Below are 27133 nucleotides of genomic sequence, written 5' to 3' on the forward strand. Positions count from 1 at the left end.
CGGAGTTAAATTGTGAATTATAAACTGCTATTAAAGATCTATTTTTTTAGTAATATTATATGATCGAGGCTCTTCCACATTGTCAACACGAGCGCTAAACAATTGTGTTATATTATGATTCAAATGAACACCATCTGAAGTAATTAAATTTCTAATATCAGAATACCATTTAGTTTCTTTCCGTTGTGAAAAAACAGGAATATAAGCCTTAATAAGTATTTCTTTCCATAATAATAAACGAGATTTATCACCCGAAATAATTTGATCTAAAAATAAAATATTTTTTTCACGAAGTCTCTTCCTATGTTTAGAATAATATGCATTATCTACCACATCTTCTAAAGGAATTTGACCACCTTTGATTGTTGGAAAAGTATTAATATCTAAATTTTCTAACGAAATATTATTATCGTAACATAATAGAAGCATATTAAGGATATAATTATTTTTTCGTGTATGCGGAACACGATTATAAGGAAGTTTTTCTATCAATGGACGCGATGTCCATAATTGATCCTGTAAGGACTTTAAGTGAATTTCAGTAACTTTTCCTAATAGACCATTGTCGTTAAGTTGAATACAAAAATCTGTAATTTTGGATTGAAGTTGATTATCGTAAAAATCTCTATATCCATATATATATGGATTATCGAGTATAGCGTTAGGCGCAGAACGAGCGAATTTTAATTTGTTTTTAAACATCCTTCTAAAAGGAATAATTAAAGCTTCTGTTTGAGTTTTCGATAAAGCCATAACTTGCGACCAGTATTCAACTCTAGGAACGATAATTCTATTAAATATATATAAAATATGTTTATCAGTAATCTTCTTTTTGTACATAAGATTAACTAGATGATCTATTTCATTCTTGATCTTGAACATCAAATAATTTCCGTCATGTTTAATATTGAAATATACTTCCAGGATACACATAGGTTTGTGTGGATGTTTGGCTTTAATATTAATTTCTTCACGACCAAACTTGATTAAAATTTTGTCATTATAATTATGAGAATATCTACGCTTCTCAGTTGTAGTCCTCATCATAAGCTCAGACTTTTCTTTGTTGATTTGAATATCGTTAAGGCGATAAAATGTATCAGCAATGTATAACAACTTTTCCAATTTTGATTTTTCATCAGTAATCCATTGAGTATCATCCATGTACGCCATAACGGAAACATGTTGTTGATTGAATACACCTTCTTCTTGAACCACTGATTTTGATATACAAGAAATATTATATCCCAATTGTTGTTGGTCAATTTCTGCCAAAAGAGGATCGTAATAAATATACCAAAGCAACGGTGAAATAACTTCTCCTTGATTGATTCCTGTAAGAACATCATAAGGTGCAGTTTTTCCATACGCAGTGATAACTTGATTTTTTCTATCTTTAAAAAGCTCTAAAATAAGGGACGAAAAATCGTTAGGAATTTTAATTCTATCCATCGCTTTTCTGAGTTGAAAGATGTTCACACGATCATAAGCCTTTCCCATATCCTGAGAGAGTATCCATAATTCATTATTATTATCGATTGAATCTTGAATAACTTCGTTCATAATCCTTATCGGTTCAAACGTTGATTGTTTAGGCAAACCAGCAAATTGATTTGCCTTTAATACATTATTATCTTTCAAAATAATTGCTAAACGACGATTTAGCAAGGAATTCAATGCTTTTCTAGTGGTTTCTAAAAGAGTAATAGGGCGAGAGTTCGACAATTCACAATTAAAGGGTTTAGGTTTAGCAATAGGAAAGACCGTCGCTTCTTTCCATTGTTTTGGTAAATATCCCAATTCTATAATCTTACAAATTAAATAATATAAAATATGATTACAATCATCACTTAAGTGTTTCAACATTTCATTCAACACGCCAGAGGGTCCTGTCGCTTTTCCATTAGACAATTGTCAGATAATATCTAACCATTCATCATAAGATGGAGCGTTCATAATGCCAGAATATATATTTTCGTTAATATGAGGCTGTGGTTTATATTGTTCTTTCCACCTGCCTTGTATTGGTTTCTTTCTATTAACAGAGCCCGCCACTGTTTGAAAATGATGATTTGTTTCTTCCATCACCTGATTCTCATCTGTAATTAAAACTTCATTACCATTATGATCTTTCTTATAAATTTTTTCAATTGAAATAGAAACCATTTCTTTTTCTGTAATAGATTGAATCATTCTCCCTTGATCATCTTTATAATTATCACATCGCTTCTTGATGCTAGAAATAATTTGTTCTTGTTCCATAATGTTAAGTTCAAGTTTAAAAACAATTCTCAATTGCTTTCTAATTTCATTAAGTTCATCAAGATATCTATGGAACTGATCATGATCTAAGAAATTAAAACTATTGTCAGAAGTAACTAACTCATACTTGTCTTTCAATTTAATTATCGCGTTTTGATAATTAATCCATTTGTCGATCGTTTTCTGATTTGGATAGTTTCTTAATCCTGTAATACATGAGCGGATTTCTTGAATACGATTAATAATATATCTTAAGTCAAAGTATACGGACAACTTTTTCTCAGGAGCACATTTGAATTTCTGTTTAATAACCTTTTTATTTCTAATATTTTCGTTAGCAGATTTCATTATAAGTTGTCTAAGAGAATCCCACACATGATCAACATGTTTTCTTTTCGTGATCAATCAATTCTTTAATTTGAGTCTTTCGATTTCTTGATCCAAACCAGTACGGAACTTATCCCATGTGAATTCATCATCTTCCTGATCCATTTCCTCATATAAAAATACAGTACGAGTTATTTTCTTTTTACTTTTGTTAATCTTAGGTAATGTTTTTTCTATAAACAATTGTGTATCAAGCGATAAAGTAACAGTATTATGATCCGTTGTAAAATGATCATTTTCTATTACAGTACTATTCAAACTTTGGCCAAGTATTGGTAATGAAGCCCAAATATAATCTATTCTTGATTTTTCATTAGAATCATTAGGCGGAATATAAGTATGTATATTTTCATCATCTTCATTAAATATTGGAATTGTATCTAAGAGGTGTCTATTTTCTAGCATTTTGAACAATTTGAAATACCATCTATTATTAACAAATGCCATCAAGTATTTTCTATAATTAATATTGAAATCACCCATAATGATTATTTCCATATTCTTGTTTTTCGCATCATCGATAGTATTTTCGATATATTGATACAACTCTTCAATTTGTGTTCTTTCTTTTTTATTAGCGTTAATGTACACCTGAATTAACCTAACATTTTTCTTTTGACTAAAATTTAAGTCTAGATATATAACACGGCCTTTATGACCAACCGCTTTATGAACAAATATATCGTATTTATCGCTAACGATAATTCCTACACCTTGACCTTTACCCCCTTGTTGTGAATAATCAAAATAACCATGGAAATCAAATTGTTGTTGCCATATTTTCGATTGTCTATAAGAAAGATTAGTCTCGGCTAATCCATATATGTCAATATCATTGTTTTTCATCGCGTCTAACGTGAAAATTAATTTGTCTTTACTAAGGGTACGAATATTCGTAGTAGCTATTTTCGTTATTGAAGAATTTTTTAAAGAATTTTTTGTAATTACTGGATTGTTATTTTCTATTTGGGGGAAATTTTTTTGTTGTTGTTGAGAAGAAGAAGGGAGAAAATTATTATAATTGTTCATCATTAAAAATAATTAAACGACAGAATCATCAAAAACTTCATCATTATCCTCCAATAATGATGAAGCTGAAGGGCCGCCAGATAACATGTTGTAAAGAGATGACAGTAAGGATTTAGTTTCCTGGTGATTTTGTTGTATTTGCTTTTGTTGGGCAACAATACTTTGGATATTTTGATCAGATTTTTGGAATTGTTGCGATTGAATAATAGATTTATTCGCAAGTTCATCTTCATCTTCACTTGATTCAGAATCACTTTTACGGCGTCTTTTCGCTTTAACTTCTGCACTATTATCTGATTATTGATTTTTCTTTTTCTTACTAACTAAAACTGGATGCGCTTTATCACATTTAAGCGCTTGTTGAGCCGTGACAACCTCACCAATTTGCTTGCCAGTATCACTAATGAGTGACTCCATATTGAGCAATTTATCTTCAACCTTCCTTATGGAATTAATAATTTGTTCCTTGAATTTTAAAAACATCGGATGGTTATTAAAATCTTCATTATCGTCCTCATCATTATTATGATTGCTGCGAGCTTTTCCTTGATCACGTAATCCAGAGGGGATATTCTTATTAGACTTAGAACTATTTCTGGGCTTTTGTTTAGATTTAGCCGCATCCGCATATGACTTTTTTAAATTTTTCCAATTATCAGCACCATTAACAAACCGTTTAGAATGAGATTTGTTAATATCTTTGTTAGTACAGTCTTTGGCCATATGAGTGGGATTACTGCAAATATTACAAATGCGATCTTCCTCTTTACTCCAATATAACTGCCGAGTACCAGCATTGCCCTTTTTGAATTCAATATTCATTTGTCTGGCTGCTAACAAATCATCTCGCGAAGAAAAATGAATGTAAGCATAACGACATCTTTGATATTTACCATGAATCATAACAGCTGGGATGAAACAAGTTTTCCCTTTACATTGTGTCATAACTTCCTTAAGATCATAACCACTAGTTTGATAATGTAAACCTGATAATCTTAATGAGAATTGCTTCCTTATCTCGCGTTCCTCCTTGCTCAATAACAGGGGTAAGACTCTAACTATGTCTTTATTAATATGATAGCTCCATTGCTCCTTAAAGTAATTAATAGAAGTAGCATCCTTATAAGTAATGAAAGCAACTTGGTAAAGACCAGCACCTCTCGTATAAATTTTCTTAATTTCGCCAAGATCTTCAAAGGACTCACAAATTTTGCGTACCTGTCGAAACACGGGAATATCGATCACTTGAATTGTACGACTATTGGAATTTTGTGATGTATCACTATCCTTTTCATTTGTAACAACCACCTTTTCAGGCCTTAATGGGGTAGGTTGGAGTTTCACATTAAACACTTCACCTGAATCACCTTCTTTTTGCTCCTGAATAACAAGTTCCATTTTATTTTTCTTTATCCAAAAATAATACCTTGGCCCCTTGTTTCCCCAACGGGGTAACTGGAAGTTGTTTGTTATACTGGATATTATAGGTTTGTAGCGCCTTTTTAATTTTAGTAGTTTTTAAACCTTTTCCTCCAATAAGCTCACCGAATGGAACAAGTGCAATGTGCTCTTTTACTTTTTCTATAGTAACGATCGATGGGTCTTTGTTAGAAATACTAGGATCAACATCCATGGGCTGGGACCCTTGATCGGCTTGCAGATTAATCTTTTCCTGATTAGGCAATACAACAGATTGTTGTTGATCCGTATGAGGAGTTGAAGTAATTTCTTTGTTAAGAGTTGGAACCTTATTGGTTCCATTCACGTTGTTAACAATATTCTGCGGAGGTAAGGGAGGGTCACGTGACAAATCTTTCGCGACCGCCTTGGACTTTTCAGTAGCTATTCCTTTGACGTTACCAGAAGGAGATTTGGAGTTTAAGCCATAAGTATCCTGAACAATACTTTTTTCCATGTCCATAGCACGTTCCGCTTCCATGGCTTCTGTCATCTTTTTATCAGAAGTTGGTTGCAGCTTTTTTTGATATGTTTTCCAAATACTCTCATGACGAGAAGCAGTTTCCTTCGGTGCACTGAAGGTGAACTGGTTTTCAGGACTAGTTGGCCTACTTCCACCTGCTTGGGAATTACGGCTTGAGCTACGTGTTTGTCTACCACCTCTACCACCTCGTTTAGCGTTTCCAGACATTTTCTATAGATTGTTAGATATTTACTGCGGATTTTAAGCGATTTTAACAATTTGTAAGAAAGAGTTTTTTTCGGGTTTACAAATTCCGTATATTAAAACAATAAAAAGATATTATTGGGCGTTTTTTATAAAACTAGTAACGATTTTGTTGATCATTTGTTGATCATTTATTTTAAATTTATTATAAATTTTGTCACGAGATTTTCTATGGAAATCATTTCTCAATTTGTTATTAAAACACCTGCTGAATTGCCTCGAAATTGAAAATCATTTCCCTTTTTATAAAAAAATTTCCTTTTTGGTAAAAAACTCAGATTAATCTTATATAACTTTATGTAAATGTCAATGTCAATGTGAAAAATGTAAAAAAAAAAACTTCTTCCCCAAATTATTAAAAACATAACAATTCCGCAGTAAAAATAATATTTTTACTCAGTTTTTTATTAATATGGAAGATAGTAGAAAATATCCTATAGCCGAACATAAATTTCCTTATGGCTCCGGCGACGAATATAATTTTTTATTAAAAACATATCACCATTTTATAAAATTTTGTGAAAGTCTAGCTTCTTCATTTTTTTCAGGTCATGACACAGAAGTTCAGCGTAATATACTGCGCTCTAATTTTGGCCTTTCAGATGAAGATATTAATAGTTGGAAAGAAAGGGCTTCACGCTACAACATGTCAACTGAAAGTTTCACATTTTTTCTACATATAGCAATATCCTCTGCGGTGGATGGTTTCCAAGCACGAAGGAAAGAATTAGAAACTATTGTAGATCACGTGACTAAATATAGAGAGACATCTAGCAAAAAGTCCAAAAAAATCGACAAAAAAAAGAAAAAGTCAAATAAATCCAAACACCGTTCCATAATTAATTCTGACGTAGATTCAGATGAATTAGATGATTTTCTTGATAAGGCAAATGAAGAGTTCGCTCATTTAAATTTTTCTTCCGATGATCGAGATTCTAATATAAATCGGCCGATCGCGACAGCCTCTGGATCAAAAATGGATGTTGATCATCCGATTAATACAAATGAGTCATCAAATACGGTCTTACAATCGGTACCTAATAAGCCTCAGTCGCAGCCTATACAAATACCGGAGAAAAGTATTACCGATTCAACAAAATCTTCAAATAAAAATAAGAAGTTGAATAAACACCTTATCGAAAAAGTTATTACAGGTCATAAGCCAGCTGATGATGATACATCAAGAGTTAGAGATATTCTGGTTTACGACGTCCCAGTATCCTGGACGGCAGAATATATTCTGCAACAGTTAACGCTGTGGGGAAAGCCTATCGATATTCAGATGAAACAACAAAGAAAATATCAGACTGTTCGTTTGAAGATAGAGTTAAGTACCTTTCGTCTTGCCCAATTTGAAGTTAATGAAAATCCTGTGTGGACAACAGATTTAGGGGGGATACCGGTAAGATGGTTTCCAGCAAGGTGGACTCTCAAAGAACGAAAACAACGTGAGAAATTCCAAGCTACGATTAGAAAAATTCCAGATTCTATGACGTATGCAGCCTTATGGGTCGACCGTCTCCCACATACTTTTCTTTCTTCGGTTAGAGGGTTGAAAAGTTTTAAAATTATTCAAACAGCTCGGGGTGAACGTAAACTTATTGGTTATTTCGAAAAGTGGGTTGATATGCGGAATGCATTAGATAATCAATTCGTTTGGGATCATCAGTACCTATCTTGGAACCGATACGAACCTCCGATGCAACAAACAAGGTCGCATGGTAGTAATGCCAACAAGAACCAAGGAACTTCACGAAGTCAATCGACTAACAAACATCAACGAAATTCAAAGAATTCGAAGAAGAAACCAGAAGAGACGAAGTCTGAAAAGCCAAAGAAGCACAAGAAAGACAAGTCCCGTAAATCATCGAGATCGAAGGTCTTAGCGGAATTTATAGATGTTTTGCGTAAACTAATAATTTAGGTTTTAGAATTGAGGGTAAAATAGTGGTTCAAAGGTGCCAATTTTATTTTTTTTCATAAAATTTTTATTCCTCGTTATTTTATCCATTTATTTTCTGTTTGTTCGCCCTTTAGGGTTGATTTATTTTTTGTTTTTGTTTTTTTTCCCCCTTCCCCTTTTTATGGTCATATTCTTTATCCCAATTTTTAAGCCAGTAGGTCTTTAAATATTCGTTATTTTTAGATTAGCTGTTGTAGGTTACTCGCTGTTTACTTTTGTATTTGCATTTTGTTAACTTACATAACCATGTAAATTTTTCTTTTCTATTTAATAAAGTGTGATCGGTTTGCTTAAAAAAAAAAAAAAAAAAAAAAAAAAAAAATGTCAATGTCAATGTCAATGACAATGACAATGAAAAAAACTTTTAATGCCAACTTTTCGCAAAAACTCTTCCTGTGCCACTAAAAGTCCCTGTTAAATTGTTGCATCATTCAATATTTGCATAATTTCATTTTTTTGTTGATCATTAAAATTTCATAAAATATTGCAAAAAAATAAAAAAATTGTAAAAAAAAACGTTTCAGCGTTTTTTCATATAATATTATTAAAAAAAAATGCCAAAAACTTTTTTTTTTGCATTACTATTAAGAAAAAAACGTTTTGGCATTTTTCCATATAAAATTATAAAAAAAATAACACAAAAACATTTTTTCTTCATTTTTTATTTTTTTAACAAAAAATGTCAAGACTGACGTTTTTAATTAAAAAAAACCAATATTTTTTTGATTTTTAATCACAAAAATGTCAAGTCTGACGTTTTTAATTAAAAAAATCATTTTTTTTTGATTTTTTAATTACAAAAATGTCAAGTCTGACGTTTTTAATTTAAAAAAAACCAATATTTTTTTAATTTTTATTTTTTAATCACAAAAATGTCAAGTCTGACGTTTTTTAATTAAAAAAATCATTTTTTTGATTTTTTAATAACAAAAACGTCAAGTCTGATGTTTTTAATCAAAAAAATCATTTTTTTTGATTTTTTAATTACAATAACGTCAAGTCTAACGTTTTTAATCAAAAAATCATTTTTTTTTAATTTTTTAATTACAAAAACATCAAGTCTGACATTTTTAATCAAAAAAATCATTTTTTTTGATTTTTAATCACAAAAACATCAAGTCTGACATTTTTAATTAAAAAAAACCAATATTTTTTTTGATTTTTAATCACAAAAACGTCAAGTCTGACGTTTTTAATAAAAAAATCATTTTTTTTGATTTTTTAATTACAAAAATGTCAAGTCTGACGTTTTTAACTAAAAAAATCAATTTTTTTGATTTTTAATTACAAAATTGTCAAATCTAACTAGAGTAACTTGGTAATTATTAGTGAGTTATAATCATTATACTGTCAGATTGACTCGAAAATTTTGGGTCGGGTCATCAAACGTTTTTATAATTAAATATAAAAAAAATTGATTTTTTTATTAAAAACGTCAGACTTGACGTTTTTATGATTAAAAAATCATTTTTTACGTTAGATTTGATTAAAAATCAAAAAAATTGATTTTGTTGGTTAAAAATGTAAGACTTGGCGTTTTTGTAATTAAAAAATCAAAAAAAAAAATGATTTTATTAATTAAAAATGTCAGACTCGACGTTTTTGTAATCAAAAAATCAAAAAAATGTTTTTTTTAGTTAAAAACGTCAGACATGACATTTTTGTGATTAAAAATAAAAAAAAATGTCAGACTTGACGTTTTTGTAATTAAAAAATCAAAAAAATGACTTTTTTAGTTAAAAAACGTCAGGCTTGACGTTTTTGTAATTAAAAAATCAAAAAAATGACTTTTTTAGTTAAAAAATGTCAGGCTTGACGTTTTTGTAATTAAAAAATCAAAAAAATGACTTTTTTAGTTGAAAAACGTCAGGCTTGACGTTTTTGTAATTAAAAAATCAAAAAAATGACTTTTTTAGTTGAAAAACGTCAGGCTTGACGTTTTTGTAATTAAAAAATCAAAAAAATGACTTTTTTAGTTGAAAAACGTCAGGCTTGACGTTTTTGTAATTAAAAAATCAAAAAAATGACTTTTTTAGTTGAAAAACGTCAGGCTTGACGTTTTTGTAATTAAAAAATAAAAATCAAAAAAATATTGGTTTTTTTTAATTAAAAACGTCAGACTTGACGTTTTTGTTATTAAAAAATCAAAAAAAAATGATTTTTTTAATTTAAAACGTCAGACTTTGACATTTTTGTGATTAAAAATCAAAAAAATATTAGTTTTTTTAATTAAAAACGTCAGTCTTGACATTTTTTGTTAAAAAAATAAAAAATGAAGAAAAAACGTTTTTGTGTTATTTTTTTTATAATTTTATATGGAAAAATGCCAAAACGTTTTTTTCTTAATAGTAATGCAAAAAAAAAGTTTTTGGCATTTTTTTTAATAATATTATATGAAAAAATGCTGAAACGTTTTTTTTACAATTTTTTTATTTTTTTGCAATATTTTATGAAATTTTAATGATCAACAAAAAAATGAAATTATGCAAATATTGAATGATGCAACAATTTAACAGGGACTTTTAGTGGCACAGGAAGAGTTTTTGCGAAAAGTTGGCATTAGAAGTTTTTTTCATTGTCATTGACATTGACATTGACATTGACATTGACATTGACATTGACATTGTCACTGACATTGACATTGTCATTGACATTTACAATAAAGTTATATAAGATTAATCTGAGAGTTTTTTACCAAAAAGGAAATTTTTTATAAAAAGGGAAATGATTTTCAATTTCGAGGCAATTCAGCAGGTGTTTTAATAACAAATTGAGAAATGATTTCCATAGAAAATCTCGTGACAAAATTTATAATAAATTTAAAATAAATGATCAACAAATGATCAACAAAATCGTTACTAGTTTTATAAAAAACGCCCAATAATATCTTTTTATTGTTTTAACGTAAAAAATAATTTTTTGAATCATAAAAATATCAAATCTGACGTTTTTAATTAAAAAATCATTTTTTTTTGATTTTTTAATTAAAAAACGTCAAGTCTGACGTTTTTTAACTAAAAAAGTCATTTTTTTTGATTTTTTAATAACAAAAACGTCAGGTCTGACGTTTTTTAACTAAAAAAGTCATTTTTTTTTGATTTTTTAATTACAAAAACGTCAAGTCTGACGTTTTTTAACCAAAAAAAGTCATTTTTTGATTTTTTAATTACAAAAATGTCAAGTCTGACATTTTTTAACTAAAAAAGTCATTTTTTTGATTTTTTAATTACAAAAACATCAAATCTGACGTTTTTAATTAAAAAAATCATTTTTTTTATTTTTAATCACAAAAATGTCATGTCTGACGTTTTTTAACTAAAAAAGTCATTTTTTTTTGACTTTTTAATTACAAAAACGTCAAGTCTGATGTTTTTTAACTGAAAAAGTCATTTTTTTTTTGATTTTTTAATTACAAAAACGTCAAGCCTGACATTTTTTAACTAAAAAAGTCATTTTTTTGATTTTTTAATTACAAAAACGTCAAGCCTGACATTTTTTAACTAAAAAAGTCATTTTTTTGTTTTTTTTAATTACAAAAACGTCAAGTCTGACATTTTTAATAAAAAAATCAATTTTTTTTATATTTAATTATAAAAACGTTTGATGACCCGACCCAAAATTTTCGAGTCAATCTGACAGTATAATGATTATAACTCACTAATAATTACCAAGTTACTCTAGTTTAATAAACAATTCATTTTTGAACATTTTTTAAAAAAACTAATGTATAAGAAATGTATACGGAAAAAATTAATCATGCGGAATGTATACGGAATTTTTAAACTTAATATTTTTAGAAGATAATTTTACAAAAATCCCGTATCATAACACGAGATCACATGATTGTTTATTGTTTTGTTATGATACGTTTTTTGTTTTTTATATAAACCCTTTGATCTTTCGATCTACCTTTCTGTCTTTCCTTTCCTTTCTCTTTCTCTTGTCTTATTTTTGTTATTTTTTCTAAATTTTTTTTCTTTCTTCGTCACCCCCTTTTAAAAATAATTTTTTTTTTCGTACCTCACTTTAAAAAAAATTTTTTTTCGTCACTCTCCTTTGAAAAAAAATTTTTTTTCGTCACTCCCTTAAAAAAAAATTTTTTCTTTTATTCCTACTCTTCTTTTTTTTAAAAAAAATTTCTTCTTTCTATTTCTATTTCCTCTTTATAAAAAATTTTTTATTTTTCTAACTTTGACGTCCTCCCTTTAAAAAAAAATTTTTTTTTAACTTTCCTAACTTCATTACCCCTCTTTTTAAAAAAGTATTTTTTTTTGGTTTATTCTTTATTCCCCTTTCTTTTTTATTTATATTTAATTTCATAGGCCAGCAGGTTTTTTTTTTGTGAGAATATTCAGTTTCTTTTTTCTTTTTTTAGATCAGTTTGGGAGTCCTTTTCTTTTTGTAGGATGATTCAGGATTTTTTCTTTTTTTAGGTCAGTTCAAATTTTCTTGTTTTTTTGTAAGCTGGGTTCAGATTCTTTTCTTTTTGTAAGTTGTTTCAGTTTTGTTGCTTCAGAGTCTTCTTTTTTTTGTAGGTCAGTTTTGGATTTATTTTGTTGTTTTGGTTTCTTTTTCATTAGACGCCTCATTATTCTTTTCTTTTATGTAGATCAGACATTCTGGAGTTCTCTTTCTTTTTTGTAGGAATGCTGACCTTTGGTGACTTGGACGATTGCAGATACTATATAAGGGGGGGTTTTGTTTCCAATCTTTTTTTTTGTTCTTTTAGGTTGTTTGACTTCAAATGAACCTAAACCTATAGATAATTTTGGTTGCAATAGGTGGTTTTAATAAGGAGGGAATTTTCATAATGTATTTGTACTTTGTTTATTTTTTATTTTTTATTTAATTTAATAAAGTAAAATTAGATTTATGTAAATACAATTATAGTAAACTGTAATACAAATAGTAAATTCAGTGACCAAATCGTATAAATTTCGTGATAAAATCAGTGATCAAATCATATAAATTCCATATAAATCCCGTGCAAATTCTGTATCCAAACCATATTTTTAGTGATACAGAATTGTGCATTTTTCCGTATCCTATTATGATAAGGAAAAAAATCGTATAAAAACTTTATAAAAAATGTATCCAATTTTTTTATAGGGATATTGTATGATAATAAAGATAGATAAAATAAATTCATATCTTGCGTTTATTCATATGCATATATAAAATCTTCTATAAAAGATTTCAAATTTTACTAAATAAATACATTAATTAAAATATTGTTAAAATCCTTACACGTTCTGTACACAGGTCGAAAAGTGAAAAATCAGGCATCAATCAGTCACCAATCGGTCACCAATCAGGTACCTGATTGGTGACCGATTGGTGACTGATTGGCATTTTTGCCAAATACCGTCACCAATCAGGCAGTTTGCTAACTTTTGATCCAGTGATCAGAAAAGAATGAAATATAGCTCATTGGAATCGTCTCAACAAGACGAATCTAATGGTAGTAAAATCGCATCTCTAGGATTAATAGTTAATAAAATATTAAATAAAATATAAATGATACATTTTATTTTTATATTTTACTTAATTTCTCATCAAGTATTAATCCTAGAAATGCGATTTTACTACCATTAGATTCGTCTTGTTGAGATGATTCCAATGAGCTATATTTCATCCTTTTCTGATCACTGGATCAAAAGTTAGCAAACTGCCTGATTGGTGACGGTATTTGGCGAAAATGCCAATCAGGCACCAATCAGTCACCAATCAGTCACCAATCAGCTACCTGATTGGTGACTGATTGGTGCCTGATTTTTCACTTTTCGACCTGTGGTATTTGTTTAAAATATTTAATAATTTATTTAATCAATAAAAATAAAATGAATACATATAATTTAAATAACTGATCATTAAATTTTAAAACCCTGTTTAACGTAATTCTCAATAATTTATAAAAAAAAAATTTACCCTTCTATTAGTGAAGAAAAGCAAAAAAAAAAAATACTCTATTTCAATATATCTCAACGTTAATATTTTTAAAACTGACGTTAAACAGAGTTTTAAATTGTAATGATTTAAATAAAAAAAAAAATAGGTTTATCTATATATACTACACATACAATAGTATTTGTAATATTTGTGACTAGCAACTAAACTAGTTTATGATCTTTGTCCAAAACTTTTTTCTATTCGATATTTTGAACCTAAAAAAAAAATAAAATAATATATTGAATACGAATAATATAAAACTTACATCTTAATATTCAGTTGAGAAATATTAATTTGTAAAGATTCTATTTAATAAAAAGTTTTATTAGTATCTTTAACTGATTTGCATTTTTAAAATAACAAAATTATTATTAATAATAATACCTGAAGATTCCTTGCTTATTATATTATCATATTGTTCATCAGAATTTTTTATTTTAGGCCTACAAAAAAAAAATAGTATATTAAATATAAATAATATTATTAATCATTAATCAGATAATTAAAAAACTTACATTTTATTATTATTCAATTGAGAAATATCAAGTTGTAAAGATTCTATTTAATAAAAAGTTTTATTAGTATCTTTAAAAACTGATTTGCATTTTAAATAACAAAATTATTAAATGATACCTGAAAATTTCTCGCTAATTATATTATCATTTTGTTCATAATAATCGTCGGAATTTTTTGGTTCAGGAAGATTATTAAAATCGAGTAATCTACTTGTATAAATAGCTTCTGAATGTGTATTATATGATATCCCTAAACTAGTTGAAGTTATACTGCTATTTGATGAATTATTACTTATCTCATCTGCTTCCTTAATTTGTGCTCGTAATTCTATCGTTTGTTCATTATTAGATTCATATTGCCATCTAAATAAAATATTAATTATTTCTTTTGCTATTGGTCTGCTTAATGGGTTTGCATCTAAGCATCTTTTAATTAAATGTACAATTAATTGTGGTACTTTAATGTTAAACCTTGGTCTAAGTCCTTTGCAAATTTTTATTGCTAAATTATTATCATGTTTTAAATCATGATATGGGGGCAATCCAGAAATTACTTCATACATTATTATACCAAAACTATATATATCGGCAGCTTTGGTATAATTTTGTCCTCTTAAAATTTCAGGAGCTATATAAGGTAAAACACCATATATCTTGTTTTTTGTACCTTCTAATTCATTAAATTCATTATAATTTGCAGGTTTACATAATCCCATATCAGTTATAGCAGTTTTATATTTAAACTTTAAAATATTTCCAATATGCAAATCTCGATGAATAAATTCCTTTTCATGAATACATTTAAGTCCAACAATAATATACTGTAAATATTCAAACATTTTATTCCAGTTAAGCATATTATGTTCTTTGTCTAAATAATTTCGTAGATTTCCATCTTCTGCATATTCTAGGACCATTATATAATTTTTCGTTTTTGGATCCTGAGTTATTCCATAGAATCTAACAATTATATCATTATCCATTTTCACTTTATTATGCAGCATGATCTATGATGTAAATGTAAATATACAGTATATATTAGTAAAGCTAACAAAATCAAAAGTAATATTAGATTTATAAGATTAATCAAATTATACCTCATTTATAAATTCTAATGTAACATTTTTTGAATTATCTAAACTTTTCAGAGCTACAAGCATATTTTCATTATACCTTTTCCGATTTTGATGTTCATTATTCCAATTAGTCATATACCCATCAATCCAATTTGCTCTATACACTTTGCCAAATCCACCTTTAGCAATATATTCAATATTATAAAATCTATCATAAGGTATCCATTCTAATACTTCTTTTACATCTTTATGGGATGATAGCTGAGTATCTTGAATAAATTTATCAATATCATCATTACCACTAGTCCAATCTATGAATTTATATTGAAAATTTATTGTGTTACATATACTATTACATTTTTTACATTTATTTTTCAAAACCAATAAATAACTTTTTGTTTCCAGATCTTGAGTTATCCCATAAAATTCATATTTTATTTTAATCTATAAATGTAATAATATTTAGTAAAATTAAAGTATTCAAAATTTACTAAATAATTTTATCATACCTTATTTGTAAATTTTAATGTAAGAGTAGTATTTAAGCTCTTCAAATTCACAATCATATTGTGACCTTCTCTTTTCCAATTTTGTTTTTTATAATCCCATTCACTTATGTATCCATCAATCCAATTTGCTCTATACACTTTTCCAAATTTATCTTTTGCTATATATTTAATATCATACAATCTATTGTTAGGTATCCATTCTAATGCTTTTCCTGTATTATCATGAGCTGATAGCTGAGTATCTTGAATAAATTTATCAATATAATTATTACCACTAGTCCAATCTATGAATTTATGTTGAAAGTTTATTGTGTTACATATACTATTACACTTTTTACATTTATTATTCAAAATCATTAAATAATAATTCTTTGTTTCTGGATATTGAGTTATTCCATAAAATTTATATTCTATTTTAATCTATAAATGTAATAATACTTAGTAGAAATTAAAATATTCAAAATTTTGCTAAATAAATTTATCATACCTTATTTGTAAATTCTATTGTAACATTTTTTGAATTATTTAAATTCTTCAAGTTTACAAACATATTATAATTTTCTCTTTTCCAATTTTGATTTTTGCTATCCCAATTAGTTATATAACCATCAATCCAATTTGCTCTATACACTTTGCCAAATTCATCTTCTGCAATATATTTAATATTATATAATCTATCATAAGGTATCCATTCTAATGCATCTTTTAAATCATTATGAGATGATGACTGAGTATCTTGAATAAATTTATCAATATCATTATAACCACTGGTCCAATCTATGAATTTATGTTGAAAGTGTATTGTATTACATATACTATCACACTTTTTGCAATCATAATTCAAAACTATCATATAATTATCTGTTTCTGGATCTTGAGTTATTCCAAAAGGTATATTGATCTACAAATACAAATATATTAGTAGAAATTAGAAACTTCAAAATTTTGTTAAATAAAAATTTATTACAGTACCTCATTTTCAAATTCTATTGTAATATTTTTTAAATTATTTACTCTCTTCAAATTTACAAGCCTATTATGATCTCTTTTCCAATTTTGATTATTATCATCCCAATAACTTATATTTCCATCAATCCAATTTGCTTTATACACATTACCAAACTTATTTTTTGCAATATCATCTAATCTATCATAAGGTATCCATTCTAATGCATTTGATATTTTACTATATCTATGAGCTAATAGCTGAGTATTTTGAATAAATTTATCAATATCATTATTACCACTAGTCCAATCTATAAATTTATGTTGAAAGTTTATTGTGTTACATATACTGTCACATTTTTTACATTTTTTATTCAAAACCATCATATAATTATTTGTTTCTGGATCCTGAGTTATTCCATAAAATTCATATTTTATTTTAATCTATAAAATGTATTAATATTTAGTAGAAATTAAAATATTCAAAATTTTGCTAAATAAATTTATTATACCTTATTTGTAAATTCTATTGTAACATTTTTTGAATTATTTAAATTCTTCAAATTCACAAACATATTATAATCTTCTCTTTTCCAATTTTGATTTTTGCTATCCCAATTATTTATACTACCATCAATCCAATTTGCTCTATACACTTTGCCAAATTCATCTTCTGCAATATATTTAATATTATATAATCTATCATAAGGTATCCATTCTAATGCTTTCTTTATATTATTATGGGCTGACAGCTGAGTATCTTGAATCAATTTATCAATATCATTATTACCACTAGTCCAATCTATAAATTTATATTGAAAGTGTATTGTATCACACATTCTACTGTAACACTTTTTACATTTATTATTTAAAACCATCATATAATTTTTTGTTTCTGGATCTTGAGTTATTCCAAAAGGTATATTAATCTACAAATACAAATATCTTAGTAGAATTAAAAACTTCAAAATTTATTGTATTAAATTTATTATACCTCATTTTCAAATTCTATTTTAATATTTTTTAAAGAATTTACTCTCTTCAAATTCACAAGCCTATTATGACCTTCTCTTTTCCAATTTTGATTTTTATCATCCCAATGTTTTATATTTCCATTAATCCAATTTGCTTTATACACGTTGCCAAACTTATTTTTTACAATATCATCCAGTCTATCATAAGGTATCCATTCTAATGCTTCATTTATATCTGCATTATCATGAGCTGATAGCTGAGTCTCTTGAATCAATATATCAATATCATTATTACCACTAGTCCAATCTATAAATTTATGTTGAAAGTTTATTGTGTTACACACATTTCTATTACACTTTTTACATTTATTATTCAAAACCATCATATAATTTTTTGTTTCTGGATCTTGAGTTATTCCAAAAGGTATATTGATCTACAAATACAAATATATTAGTAGAAATTAGAAACTTCAAAATTTTGTTAAATAAAAATTCATTATAGTACCTCATTTTCAAATTCTATTTTAATATTTTTTAAAGAATTTACTCTCTTCAAATTCACAAGCCTATTATGACCTTCTCTTTTCCAATTTTGATTTTTATCATCCCAATGTTTTATATTTCCATTAATCCAATTTGCTTTATACACGTTGCCAAACTTATTTTTTACAATATCATCCATTCTATCATAAGGTATCCATTCTAATGCATTTGATATTTCACTGTTTTTATGAGCCATTAGCTGAGTATGTTGAATAAATTCATCAATATTATTATTACCACTAGTCCAATTTTCAAAATTTTGTTGAAAATGAATTGCATTACATGTATAATTACATTTATTACATTTTTTAACATGTGATGATTTAATTAATTTATTAATAACTTTGATAAAAGGGTTCATTGACATTTTTAAACTATAAATGAATTCAAGTTAATAGGATATCAAGGATAAATGAAAAAATTTTAAACCTTATTATAACGAATTAATTGAATTATGCAATGATGCGTTGTGTAACAATTTTTTTTTACACCGTGGAATGCGGATGTTGATCAAAATCAATACGGAATTTTTCGGATGTCATTGTTTAACAAATTATGCAATGATGCATTGTGTAACAAATTTTTTTTCACGTATAATAAGAAGTTCTAAGTGTATGGTCTCCTATGTGACAGTTACACAGGTGATAAATAACATGACGGTCAAACACGTGATTTAGAGTGGCCAAAATGCTATTAATCACCTGTGTATTGTTCACACCCCTTATTTTACACACTGTTACACACTGCTAAATATCACCATACACCACACAGGTGGTCGACCCTACACCACTGGTCCACCTGGTATTCGTCTTACCGGTATAATAAATGGTAAAAAGTTATATCGTGAATTTAATTTTCGTAAATAATAAAGAATAAATTTTGTAAGTTCAAATTTTGGAATCGGTTAATACTTAATACTATCAAATGGTTAAAGATTCAAAAAAAAATTGTTTTTTTTAGAGAAAAGAAAACTTATGAAATAAAAATAATTTACCAAAAAAATAAAATATTTGTGAAATACACGTAGAAACTTTTAGGAAAAAAAAAAGATTTAGGGAAGATGGTTATATACAGATAATTTAAATCACGTCTTAATAACAAATAAGAAAACGCCTATTTTTCTTATTACTAATTTTTAATTTTTGCATCATTTCGCAGTATGAGTTATTCGCCAGTTAGCTAAAATACCATATACTGTAATAGCACATGATATTCATGCTAAATACTAATAAAAATTTAGTACGATTGCTAAACTTAACTATTAAGAATTTTTGTTTTAAAAAAATATTCTGATTTAACTTCTTAATAGTTTCTTTATGTAACATAATATAAAAAGTATTTATTATCCATATTGATTGATTTATTAATTTTAGATATTAACTTTATCAAATTGGGTTTTAAAACATTATGGCCATTCTAAATTGTGAGAAGCTTGGAGAGCAAAGTTTAGAATAACGTAAAAATTCTGCATTTGTATTTACGAAATCAGATAAATTTTTATCATACTGAGCTTTATGACATTAGATGTTTAACAAGAAATTATCATGCATATATTATAGTTAAAACACTAATTGATATAATGATACTTTTAACTTTGTTTTTTGCAAATTATTTATTAGATATTTCTTAATGGAAGCTTACCATTTTCAAAAAATTCAACCAGTATTAATATTTGTTACATGATAGTCTGATTACGTAGTACTGCTGTTTATATAGTGTAAAGTTTGGAATCGATTAAGGTTAATCGATTAATTAATCGACTAAGACGGTTAATCGATTAAGGTATCTCAAAAATCGGTTAATCGATTAAAATTATCAACCCATAATTCCGGTCAAATTATCTAATGCGGCCCAGAGCTGTGAATTTTTGGTCACGTGTTCTCCGAACTTGGAAGAATTTGTATTAATTTTTTAATGATCATAATAATAAATAAGACTTTCCTATAACTAAATGTATGATCAAAAACAATTTGGTGCAATCTGCGGTCAAAAAAAAAAAAAAAAAAAAATTTTTAATATTTTAATATTAATTGATTATTAATCGATTAGGGCCCTTGGTTAATCGATTATTAATCGATTAAGGTTTTTTGGTCGGTTCTAACATCTAATATAGTGTATATATATATATAGTTTTTTAGTAATAAGAATTAATTTTTGGATTTAAATAAACTATCCAACGTGTCAAACTTGCGAAATAAGTATTAAATAATTTTGCTTCAAACCCAATCCGTAAGATGCGTACTTTTTTTTGGATATGGCTTTACAGGAATTATAGATTGAAGTTAAACATTCACCTAATATATCATGAAAAAGTAGTATGTATATAATATGATACGTTACATACTAAATTGAAGAGCCATACAAATTTAACGATATTTTTCGATTCGTTTAGTTTGAAGTATGCAGATTATTATTTAAACATTTTAATGAATCCGTATAGAATATCTATATTAACTGAACGTATTTTATCACTATACATTAAAATTCTTACATACTCTTCATGATGGCTAGTAATAATTTCGGTTATGTGAAAATAAATTGTAAGTTAAACTGTCTGTAATAACGTTGCTATATCAATTATTACAAACTACCAGACATGTTTATCTTGTTTTTCTTGTATACAACTCTTTATTACTGGAAAGAGAATTTAGAAGTTACGTAGGATAGGTATAAGCTAATAGTTAGAAGAATTTCTTCAATTACCTTAGTGTTGTGCAATAGAATAAAATCAGTATCAATTTATGATTATTATCATAAAATTACAACAAACGAAAAATAATACATTCCGGCAATGATTTTACCTTCAGTTCTGTGAGACATTTGTATTCTGAACTGAATTTCATGAGCATACTTTTATGTTTGCTCTTTCGAAAAATCGGTAAGGATTTCCATATCTTAAATAAAATCTGCGAATAAGAATAATATATCATATTTAAGTCCTGAGGGAATGAAAATGTAAATTTTATAAAAAGGTGATTTAGTATTTATGAGAAATCTGTCGCACAGACCTGTTGTAAACTTGTCATGTGATTATGAAGATGGATCAAGATTTGATGCATAGTATAGGTCAAAAATTAACAAAGCTACATGAATAATTTTACTGTATAATGTTCTATAACTATAAGTCTTATAAATGAAAAATTGGATTTCTATGTTATTAACATGTAAATTATCTTGAACCTCATACTTCAAAATGTTTATATAAATCTCAAACCAAATTTATTACGCAGTGCTACTGTACAATACATTATTACAATCTCAAAAATATTTTATGATGATAAAAAATGTGTTAATAAATTTTCTAAACTATAGATGATACAGATTAGCAGAATAAGAGTTATTCAAAAAATATAATTTCACTCCGATATCAAATATCATGTATTTATTTTGGCAATGATTAAAATTTTCACAACTAAATTTGCTTAATATCTACTGTATATTCCAATTTAAAAAATAAATTTATCCTTTTATAAGTTAAAATCTTACTGCCTCTCTAAAAATTTAACGGAGAAAAAGACTAAATCTTTTAATACTTACAGAGAAAAAAATAAAAACAAAAAATAGATGAGAAATATATACAATTTTTTGTTTAGTAAATCAGACAATGTTACGTACGTACTGACTACGTACTGTAAATCTGGTTTCAAAAAAATTATCAGCGAAGGTAGTAAAAAAAATCACGGATCTGTCTAGTGGATAAGAAAACTTTCATTTAGGCGATATTTATCACATGTAGCATTTTTTAGGCATTAAACTGATTTTCTTACTTAATTTTCGTGCTAGGTTACTAACTATGGATGGGCTCTTGTTATTATAACTTAAAATATTTAAATGAAATTGTTAAAAAAGACACTTCCATTTCGGAAAATTTTAATTTTTGCAATTCATGTAATTTATATTTTCACTAACTTACTATGGTTGTATTATTACGTCATTTACTTTATGACGCAGCATTTATTTTTTTATATAAAGCCGACGATTCTGAATTAACGAGAGGGTGGCATGATACTATTTCTTGATTGAGTTTAACCAAAATATCTTATTTGTTTAATAAATCAATTATCAATTCGCTAAAAAATTTAATTCTTCATTTTTGAAAATGCAAAATACAATGAAAAGATAAAGATAGTGACTAAATCTTAATCAGTCTACAAAATAGTAATGTGATTTTATGGTTTAAAATATTTTTTTTAAAAATTCATACCTACTAAAAGCAGACGATGCTGATGATGTTGAGATCATAAGAAGCATGACGATTAATAATCGAAACATACTTAACTTCCAACTTCCAAGGAGTAAACGAAAAAAAAATTGATTAATTGTTGTGTTTCTTTAAATACGAATTGCTAACGCCTCAAATAAAATTAAAAAGTATTTTTAAAAACTTTTTGGAGAACATTAATGATGGAGATAGTCAAAAGGTAAATAAATATTTTATATTGTATGGTTGCGACAAAAGTTATTTGAATACAGAATATATTTAATTATTTACAATCGTGCTTAATGAAATTATCGTAATATGGTGAATATAATGATTATTATAAAACCTCATGTATTTTTTGCGCTTAATTATTCTTAATAAATTATGATCAATATAAATAAGATCGAATTAATTTGAGTACAAATAATAATAAATATGAAAGAATTAATATTGATATAATTGTTATTTTGGAGGAGATGAGGCCATCATGGATGTTTCAACTTGGCGTTACCACCATTGTTATCATTTCACTTTGGTTCTTTGGGTTTCTTGACCTTGTTTGATTTGAATAATCATTGATATGATGTTTTATGCAACATTATTGAAGGAGTGTACAGTACATGTTAAGAATGAGCCTTAATTGTTCAATTTTAGGAGTAATATAAAAAAGAATGAATCTAACGACAATTAATTTCTGAAATGTTTAAACTGTTGAACGATTTATGCATAAACCATTATGCTGGAAATATTTTATAAATGATATTGGTTAGTACTTATTATTTATTGTAATTATAATAGTATTTATTAAAATTATTATTTAATTATATTCTTAAAAAGTGTATGGATGTTTGCCAATTTAGGTTAATCTAGGTAAATTAAGTTTATCTTAAAAAATTCCATTGTAGCATTAAAAAAAATTACATCCTCTAGAAAAAAAATATCTTACTAATTAATATGAAAAAAAATTTCCAGAAAAATTAATTATAACGATCTATTGTCATGAAAAAAAGAAAAATTCCCCAGAAAAATTAATTATAACGATCTATTGTTACAAAAATTAAATATTATGTAAGTCTATTATTGAGCTTGATACAAAAAAAAATATTATTATTATTAATAATAAGAATCGGGAAAAAAGGTAATTGCCGTGGCGCCCGCACCATTGATCTGATCACCGATCCAAACCTAAATGGTGAAAGAATGTATTCGGAAAAATAAATTCGGTTTGAAAGAAAAAAAAGCCAACCGAAAAAGGAAAAGAGGAAAAAAAGACAACTGAAAAAAAAATAGAAAAAATAGAAAAAAAAAATTTGTGGGGAGGGACAAAGAGAAGAATCGGGTTGAAAAAAGAAACCGAAAGGAATAAAAAAGAAAAAATAAAAAAATTCAAAAAAAAATTAATATGGATATGGTCTAAAAAAAAAGACCAAAAAAATAATATAAGTCTTAAAAGATTATTTAATAAAAAAAAATAATAATTTTTAAAAAAAACCAAAAAAAAAGAGGAAAAAAAAATTCGAAAAAAAAGAAAGAACCATCGGTTCAAGAAAAAAAAATGAAAATTAAAAAAGGGGGAACCGAAAAAATTTAGATCGGTTGGAAAAAATTTGAAAAAAAAAATAAATATTTGAAAAAACGATTAATATTTCATTAACCGGAATTGGATGGGTCTTAACTATAAAGAATACGGATCAGCAATTCAAAATTAATTTATACAGGCGTTTGTCACACAAACACCATTTTTTGAAATGCGTTTATTCATATATAAAATCTTCTATAAAATAATTTTAAAAGATTTCGAATTTTATCAAATAAATACAATAATAATAAAATGAATACAAATATAATTTAAATAACTGATCATTAAAATTTAAAACCCTGTTTAACGTAATTCTCAAAAAAAAATTTGCCTATTAGTGAAAAAAAAACAAAAAAAAAAAATACACTAACTCAACGTTAATATTTAAAAAAACTGATGTTAAACAGAGCTTTAAATTGTAATGATTTAAATAAAAAAAAAGTTTTCAAAAAAAAAAAAAAAAAATAGTAAACTAGTTTATAACCTTGTTTAAACCTTTATCTGTGGTTATTAAATTCGATATTTTGAACCTAAAAAAAAAAATAATATAATATATTGAATATGAATAATACTCATTATTAACCACATGAATTAAAAACTCACATCTTAATTAATACCTCCATTGAGGAAATTAATTTGTAAAGATTCTATTTAATAAAAAGTCTTATTAGTAACTTTAAAAAACTGATTTGCATTTTAATAACAAAATTATTAGATGATACCTGAAAATTCCTTGCTAATTATATTATCATTTTGTTCATAATAATCGTCAGAATTTTTTGGTTCAGAAAGATTATTAAAATTGAGTAATCTACTTGTATAAATAGCTTCTGAATGTGTATTATATGATATCCCTGAATTAGTTGAAATTATACTGCTATTTGATGAATTATTGTTTTTCTCATCTGTTTCTTTAATTTGTGCTCGCAATTTTACTGTTTGTTCTTTATTTGGTTCATATTGCCATATGTATAAAATGTCGTTAATTTTTTCCGCTTTCGGTCGATTTGATGGAACAGCATCTAAACATTCCTTAATTAAAGATACAATTAATTGTGGCACTTTAATGTTAAACCAAGGTCTTAACCCTTGGCAAATTTTTAATGCCAAATTATTATCATGTTCTAAATTGTGATATGGGGGCAATCCAGATATTACTTCATATATTATTATGCCAAAACTATAAATATCAGAAGCTTTGGTATAATTTTGTCCTCTTAAAACTTCAGGAGCTATATAAGGTAAAACACCATATATGTTGTTTTTTGCATTTTCTAATTCATTATAATTTGCAGGTTTACATAATCCCATGTCAGCTATAGCAGTTTTATATTTAAACTTTAATATATTTCCAATATGCAAATCTCGATGAATTAATTCCTTTTCATGAATACATTTAAGTCCAAGTATAATATCTCGTAAATAATCAATTTTTTTACTCCAATTAAGCTTACTATATTCTTTATCTAAGTAATTTCGTAAACTTCCATTTTCCGCATAATTTAAAACCATCATATAATTTTTTGTTTCTGGATCTTGAGTTACTCCATAAAATTCAGCAATATAATTAGTATTTATTCCTCCTTTGTTATGTGACGCAATCTATGTGAAAGTAATAATATAAAATATATTGGCAAAATTAAAATTTTAGGTATTATGAATATAACAATAAATTTATTTAATCAATTACCTCATTCATAAATTCTAATGTAACATTTTTTGAATTATCCAAACTTTTCAGAGCTATAATCATATTTTGATTATATCTTTTCCAATTTTGATCTTTAATATTCCAATTAGACATATATCCATCAATCCAATTTGCTTTATATATTTTGCCAAATCCACCTTTTGCAATATATTCAATATTATAAAATCTATCGTAGGGAATCCATTCTAATACGTTCTTTATATCGTCATCGTCGTGAGCTAATAGTTGAGTATCTTGTATAAATTTATCAACATTATTATTACCGCTAGTCCAATCTAAAAATTTCTGTTGAAAGTGAATTGTATTACATATATCATTACATTTTTCACATATATTATTTAAAACCATCATGTAACTTGTTGTTTCTGGATCTCGTGTTATACCATAAATTCTATATTCCATTTTAATCTATAAATGTAATAATGTTTTAGTAAAATCTAAATATTTAAAATTCATTAAATATATATATAATAAGTTTATCATACCTTATTTGTAAATTCTAATGTAAGATTACCCGAATTATTTAAACTTTTCAAATTCACAAACATATTATGACCTTTTCTTTCCCAATTTTGATTTTTATCATCCCAATTATTTATATTTCCATCAATCCAAATTACTCTATACGCTTTGCCAAATTCATCTTTTGTAATATGCAATCTTTCATAAGGTATCCATTCTAACGCTTCATTTACATCTCTAACAGATAATAGCTGAGCATCTTGAATAAATTTATCAATATCATCATTACCACTGGTCCAATTTTTAAAATTTTGTTGAAAATGTATTGCATAACACGCGCAATTACATTTTTTACATTTATTACTATCCAAAACCATCATATAATGTTTTGTTTCTGGATCTCGAGTTATTCCATAGGGTTGATTGATCTACACATACAAAATATATTAGTAAAAATTAAGAACTTCAAAATTTTGTTAAATAAAAATTTATTATAGTACCTCATTTTCAAATTCTTCTGCAATATTTTTTAAATCATTTACTCTCTTCAAATTCACAAGCCTATTATGACCTTCTCTTTTCCAATTTTGATTTTTATCATCCCAATAACTTATATTTCCATCAATCCAATTTACTTTATGCACTTTACCAAATTCATCTTTTGTAATATGCAATCTATCATAAGGTATCCATTCTAACGCTTTATTTACATCATTAGCAGAAAATAGCTGAGCATCTTGAATAAATTTATCACTATCATCATCACCGCTGGTCCAATTTTTAAAATTTTGTTGAAAATGTATTGCATAACATGCATAATTACATTTTTTACATTTATTACTA

At 26.4% G+C, this 27133-nt stretch overlaps 3 protein-coding genes across 3 annotated transcripts; 1 reads left to right on the forward strand and 2 right to left on the reverse strand.

The window, feature by feature from the left end:
* Positions 1-5077: 5077 nt before the first annotated feature.
* On the reverse strand, positions 5078-5827 carry OCT59_012474 (uncharacterized protein; the record flags this gene model as incomplete). Its single annotated transcript, XM_025327545.2, has 1 exon — positions 5078-5827. One exon carries the CDS (start codon positions 5825-5827, stop codon positions 5078-5080), a length of 750 nt encoding a protein of 249 aa, XP_025170737.2.
* Positions 5828-6275: 448 nt separating this feature from the next.
* Positions 6276-7787, forward strand: OCT59_012475 (uncharacterized protein; the record flags this gene model as incomplete). The annotated part of the gene is made up of 2 exons (XM_066134496.1): positions 6276-7079; positions 7482-7787. The coding sequence occupies 2 exons, from the start codon at positions 6276-6278 to the stop codon at positions 7785-7787; spliced, it is 1110 nt and encodes a 369-aa protein (XP_065989757.1).
* Positions 7788-13946: 6159 nt separating this feature from the next.
* On the reverse strand, positions 13947-15006 carry OCT59_012476 (uncharacterized protein; the record flags this gene model as incomplete). The annotated part of the gene is made up of 5 exons (XM_066134497.1): positions 13947-13990; positions 14160-14218; positions 14291-14333; positions 14409-14708; positions 14958-15006. The coding sequence occupies 5 exons, from the start codon at positions 15004-15006 to the stop codon at positions 13947-13949; spliced, it is 495 nt and encodes a 164-aa protein (XP_065989758.1).
* Between the last annotated feature and the right edge of the window lie 12127 nt (positions 15007-27133).

Source organism: Rhizophagus irregularis, chromosome 2 (assembly GCF_026210795.1).
Source record: "Rhizophagus irregularis chromosome 2, complete sequence".
In the NCBI taxonomy this organism is placed as follows: domain Eukaryota; kingdom Fungi; phylum Glomeromycota; class Glomeromycetes; order Glomerales; family Glomeraceae; genus Rhizophagus; species Rhizophagus irregularis.